The sequence below is a fragment of the Clupea harengus genome, unplaced genomic scaffold (assembly GCF_900700415.2).
Source record: "Clupea harengus unplaced genomic scaffold, Ch_v2.0.2, whole genome shotgun sequence".
Classification (NCBI taxonomy): Eukaryota; Metazoa; Chordata; class Actinopteri; order Clupeiformes; family Clupeidae; genus Clupea; species Clupea harengus.
The window spans coordinates 1-6,264 of record NW_024879931.1 but is presented as its reverse complement, the minus strand read 5'-3'; the positions used below and the strand labels follow the sequence as shown (position 1 = coordinate 6,264).

The following is a 6,264-nucleotide window of genomic DNA, read 5'->3' as shown; positions in this document are numbered from 1 at the left end:
GGGCCAAGTAGGCCTAGCCCATGGTCACTACTCACATTATCAATCAAATTACAATTATGTAATTTAAATGATTAAACTAATTACGACAGTGGTATGTTTTCATATATATTTGTCACAATTACTAAGAAGTACTTTTTGTTTTCATGGTGCACCACCGTTACATCAAAGTTCTTATAACGTCTCTGATTATATTAGGAGAACTTCAACTTTTATTTTGAAGCGAAGACACCCGGAACTACTTGTGTCTGTCTCGTCTCAAACGTTGTTCCTGTAATAGCCCAGGTTGCTAGACATGTAACAGTTGGAAAGAGAAAAACAAAGACATATGAAATCCGTGGTTGTTTTAGAACAACATGTGTACGTCTGTAAGAAACTGCTTACACAAACGTTAGAGGAAGGTAGTGAGTCGCATTGTGGTTCGCAGTCACGTTAGGCCGGCTGCCTAGATACGTTAGCTAGCTAGCTAGCTAACTTATTTCAGACATTTGTTTTGTTTTCTTAGACGCGAACACCACAGTATTTGGTTGACACATGAGTGTCTCACTTGTCGTTATCCGTTTGGAGTTAGCGGACCAGTCCCCTATCCCACAAGGTTTCCAGTATTGTGCTGGTGAGTAACGTAACACTAGCTCGATAGCCGCCGCTGCATTCTAATGTTATATAAGTTTATGGGTTAAGTTAGCTAGATATCTGTGATAGCTATCGAAGCTAACCAGGCTGCGTAACTAGCATTGTCTATTGGTTTAGCGAATAAATCAATAACGCATCCTACTTGGTCTTGAATGTCGAAGGCTATAGTGAGCCATTTTGTCCACGTAGTGGCCATTTCTTTACTTAGCAGAAATTGTCTGGTGAGTGGCTAACATTACGTGATATTTTATGGCGTCTTGGTGAAAATGTGTAATGTTTTTTGATAATGATATCGTCAATCACATGTAGGCAACTCATGTACCTTTAACTGTACTGAACCATGCTGAAAACATCTATGGTTTTAGCAGGGTTTGTGGAGGAAGGCCTAATCACTTTTCTGGAACGTAGTTATGCATGTCGGTCAGCCAATTGTGGGACCCATCAGCTGATGTTTACCATGACTGGAACAAAAAGTGATGCAAATTTTTTCAGCCTAAGAGAGGATTCCTGTGGTTGCTGTCTGATGGACTTCTATGGGTGCTGGTCGGTGGTGATTCAGGTTCTACAACCCGAATAGAAACACACTGACCTCTTAACCTTTCTCGTTCGCTTTCTCTCTCCTTCTCTTTTCAGTTGACATGGCAGAAGAAGAGATGAGAGAGAAGGCCCTGAGGACTGCTAGGGCTTCTCTTGGTGGGAAGACAGAGTTGGAGAGAACATCAACTCTGCACCAGCACATTGGAAGTAGGGCTATGGGCGATATGGTGATTGAGACCATTGGGTCCATCTCAGGTCAGTGGCAGTTTGGCATTCAAAACGTTTACTAAAACAGTGGTAATTTTGCTTGATTGTAATGGGTCAGCTTCATATTAGCTACCTCTTGATAATTTCTGTCAATCAGGGAGCTGCCATATGTTAATGTATGCAAAGTATTGCCATAAATTCACAGGTTGCTGTAGTGGGTGTTTCTTAACCTGGATTAGCCTATTGTATATCATACAAACAGGTATTGCAGTGGACGATAGCAGTTTGTTGAGTCATGGTTTAGAATGTTTTGACATTCTGTATGTCAAAGTATGTCACTTTCCTTTACCTGTGTATATATGAACCCAAAAAACACAGATAAAGGGGGAGACGAGTCTGGTGGTTCTGGTGAGAATGATCAGCTTACCGTGGCAACTGAGGACAAGTCATCAAGCCAGAGTGCGGAGGGCACGGAGGGGGGCACTGCCCCAGAGTCGCCCTCCAAGCAGCTGCCCGACCAGATCTCCTTCTTCAGCGGGAACCCCTCCGTGGAGATCGTCCATGGCATCATGCACCTCTACAAAACCAAGTGAGTTCTCTCTCTGCTTCAGTTGGTTAAGGTGTGTGCTTGGGGTTCTGGTCAAAGCAAAGTTCCTTGGATAAGTTATGGCCATGAATAAAACCAGTAGAGAGCCACTGAATTCTGCTCCTTGGTGTGAGTCAGTAAACTCAGTCAGTTGAGTTAGTCTGTAGGATTTCTTCAGAGATCAAAAAGTAAATATGCCATCAGGCCTTTTTCTTACCAATGGAACAAAAGAGTTTGTGTAATTATGACCGCCGCTCATGTTTTTTTCCTTCTTTTCGTTCGTCCCCCCCCCCCCCCCCCCACACTGATTTTGACCATAACAAACAGTATTGTCAAAGCAAACTTGAGGAAACTAAACACATACATACGAGGAGTTGGAGGGCCTAAGGGGCTTTTGTTCCCAGGGGCCCTGGAGTTCATAATTGGTCCATGCTCATTCTCTCACTTTGTGCAGTGGTCATTTTACACACCGCTATGCGGTACGTCCAGTTTGGTAGCTGTATCCCCTGTGGCCGTGTGTAGTGCTGTAAACAATCTTCATTGAGCTTGTCAGCGAGCGTCTGTGGCCCTAGTTGTTTTGGTGTGTCCCACACCGTTGGCACTAATCAGACCCCTGTCGGCGGCTTTTTAACCGATTCAACATTAGCCTCCGCCTCTTCCTTTCTGCTTCCACACCCAAAAGACTAAGGGCTGAGACTGGCAGTGCCATTTGCAACTTGACATATCAGACATATTCTCCCTTAGAAGTAGCTGTATTGTGAAACCGTCTGTGGTATGAAATGCAGGCGCAGAACGTACGTGCTAGTTGGCCGTAAACCTTTTGGCCCAGACACGGGCAACGCAACAGTCGGCCTTCGTCACCGCTCGTTTTTTGATGTCGGTTTAGTGTGTCTCTGGTTTTAATTAGTAAATCAAGATGATCGACTTAAAGACCTGGGGATGGTCTTTATCTATGTAATCCAGAAATACTAGCCTAACCTGCTCCAGCTTTCAGCTTGTGGTTCTCACTACAGAACCGTGCACCTCAATGTACTGTTGCCCTTTGGCCCCGTTTGTCATTGTCTCTTAATCAAACATTCTTCATGAGTCATTCACTGACTTCTCAAGCCCTAGACCACTGCATGTCTGTGTGTGCGCTGCAGTAAGATGACGTCCCTGACGGAAGACGTGAGGAGAAGCGCCATGCTGTGTATTCTGACCGTGCCGGCCAACATGACCAGCCACGACCTCATGCGCTTCGTGGCGCCCTTCAATGACGTCATGGAGCACATGAAGATCATCCGCGACTCCACGCCCAACCAGTACATGGTGGTGGTCAAGTTCAGAGCCCAGGTGAGTTTAGAGTCCTTCACAACAGTTGCCACCCTCTAACACTGTACTGTACTGATGCGAGTAAAAGGGTTCCATGGAAAAAGTGAACCATGGTGTTCAAGGACAAAACAAATAAAATCTTTTTCATAAAATTGTCTGACACAGATACCAACTTAGCCAAAACCATGTATTACGCACCACCTTTCAAAACTGTATGAGTGAAGTTCTATGGGATGTTTGGACAGAGAGTCATAGAGATGTCATGAACTTTAACTGCCTGAGGATATCAATGCTCATTGGGCAGGAGTCCAGTCCTGATGTCTGTCTGCTTTTCCCAGGCTGACGCAGACAGTTTCTACACCGCCTGCAACGGCCGGCAGTTCAACTCCATTGAGGATGCGGTGTGTCAACTCGTCTATGTGGAGCGAGCTGAGGTCATCAAATCGGAGGAGGTATGAAGGAAGTCTGGGCGTTTTCACAACAGCTGTGTGAAGGGTTTTTGACAAGTTTCCCCATTTTAAAACCATGCTGTAAAACTCCTGTAGTCCAAACATGTGTAAACCATTTTGGTTAACAATTCCAACATGGACGTTATTGATGATATCTCATTCCTTGTGCCTTTCTCAGACTTATTTTCTCTTTATCTCAATACTTTATCCTGATATGCTGCTTTATGTGAAAAGTACAAGTAGGCCATTATGATTGTCAATTCATGGTAAATCAAGGCAGTTAGGTCTGATCAGTGACTGCCATTTTCCTAACAATAATCCCATATAAGTTAGGTCTGGTTTTATATGGCCATTTTGCAGGCATTTGTTTACAAAGTCCACATGAAATCGATTGATGCAAATGGGTGCACTTGGTCTGGTGTTCATTCTGGCTGTGTCATCCACAGGGGGCCAGTCTGCCCGTGATGGATCTCACTGAGCTGCCTAAGTGCACCGTCTGCCTGGAGCGGATGGACGAGTCGGTCAACGGCGTCCTCACCACCCTCTGCAACCACAGCTTCCACAGCCAGTGCCTGCAGCGCTGGGAGGATGCCTCGTGAGTAGCTCTCTGCTTTACCCGCCTCGGTTAGAAATGGCTCTCGCCCCCGCTCTCGTCTTGGCTCGTTTACCGCTCATTCTCTCCGGTTTTTATACCAAAAAGTATTTTAAGCTTTAATGGCGGAAAGAGGATGTACAAGTAAATAATTTAAGTTATATGAAATTCTAGTCATGTATTGTATCATAGTTGCTATCATTCAGCTCTGACTACATTTTGAATCTGCTAACGTATTACAGACTATAGCATCCGCAGCATGATGTGGTGATTTGAATATGAGGCTAGGACAGATATAACCATAAGGGGAGCGAGTTGTCATACTGGCATCCTGTCACATAGTACAGTGTGCTGTATTTTGCATTTTGCACCCAATACACGATGATGTCGCATGCATTTGCTTGCCATCTGGGAGATTGAACAGTGTGCTGAGTGCTTGGCCTATGCCTGTTTAAGACACGTATGAAGGCAAGTGAAAGATTGATGTCTCTTGTCTTATCTGATATAGTAGAAGGCCAATTTATAATCCAAGCGACAAGAGCTGCTCAACAAAAACTGACAGAAAAGAGACTACATTTGTGCCTGTGTGTAAAATATAGAAAGGTGTAGGCATTGAGAGTTTTTGTCACTCTCTCTGATTGGATGACAACTTTGATGAATGTTTTTGCCTTCTTGACATGGCTACGGTCATCTAGCTGGCTTGAGTACTTCCATGATGATACAGTGCTTCTCAAAACAGATTTGTAATGTGCCTTGTTAAGCAGTGAAAAGCGGTCAAATATGCTAATGAAGATTGGAGGTTTGTGATATGACATGTTGCCTTGGAAATATTTTTTGTGTTTAAAAAGTACAAAAATACTGTAGTTTTATTTTGATGTGATGGTGGCTGTATTTTGTATTTTATTTTGAACTAGAGTATTTTGTCTCTTGAATAATTTTTGCCTATCCCTGATTCTAGTGCTGATGTAAGTGCAGTGAGGCGTGATCGTCAACCACCCGAGCGTTCATACTAATGGGCCATGAACCCACCTTTAAAAACGCTGGCATTCATTTTCTGCCAAACTAAACTTGACTTGCAGTCAGATACACTCTCTCACACACACACAAACACACACACACACACACACACACACACACTCTCTCTCTCACAAACAACACACACACACACACAGGCTTACACACATACCTACACATCTATAAGCATCCAGAGCTTCTATGGTTTCGTCTTGACTCTCTTGTCTAACCAGAATGGCCCGGCCGCTTCGTTCCGATTCTAGTAAACAAATGCTTTGCGTTGGTGTTAGTGTTGTGCCTTTGTGCCATTATGATGGGCAGGTTTTCATGTCACAGGTGAACAGTGTGACACTGGCATTGTCCTCCGCCTGTTTCCACAATACACCTGTGAACACTGAGCATGCAGAAGAGGTCCAGTGGTGTGCTGTCGCGTGGGTATTTAAGAGCCTCTGGTCTTTGCTGTTGCTCTTCTAGGTGTCCTGTCTGCAGATACTGCCAGACTCCAGAGCCTGTGGAGGAGAACAAGTGCTTTGAGTGCGGCGTGCAAGAGGTAACAGTGTGGTCCAGTCCATCAGTTAATCTCAGTTCAGTTCAGCAGTGTTGTGTCATAGAAACATTACAGAACACATAACCTATACACGGAACATTTTCCACATGGAAAACCTTTTGTTGTCATAAACTGGCTCTGCATAATTGACCATGGTTAGAAATATAATTGTCAAAGAACAATTAGAAAAATGCATTCAATGTTTAAACAACAACGAATAATTGTTCTTCAGTGCCTAGAACTTATTATGAACTAAAGAATGTCTTCTACGTTGACTCTAGATTGCCCCACCAGACATGTACATCTGTATTTGTCCTGGGAGATCATTTAAAATACAGATAGGAGATGCCATGGTGGCCTCTGGTCTCCGTTGTCCATACATTACATGTTT

At 43.9% G+C, this 6,264-nt stretch overlaps 1 protein-coding gene across 1 annotated transcript; it reads left to right on the top strand.

Moving 5' to 3' along the window:
• The first annotated feature begins 211 nt into the window (after positions 1 to 211).
• Positions 212 to 5,972, top strand: LOC122130790 (BRCA1-associated protein-like). Its single transcript, XM_042705557.1, has 7 exons — positions 212 to 610; positions 1,264 to 1,422; positions 1,753 to 1,963; positions 3,103 to 3,292; positions 3,610 to 3,723; positions 4,167 to 4,315; positions 5,801 to 5,972. Exons 1-7 carry the CDS (start codon positions 532 to 534, stop codon positions 5,955 to 5,957), a joined length of 1,059 nt encoding a protein of 352 aa, XP_042561491.1. The 5' UTR covers positions 212 to 531; the 3' UTR covers positions 5,958 to 5,972.
• Positions 5,973 to 6,264: the final 292 nt, after the last annotated feature.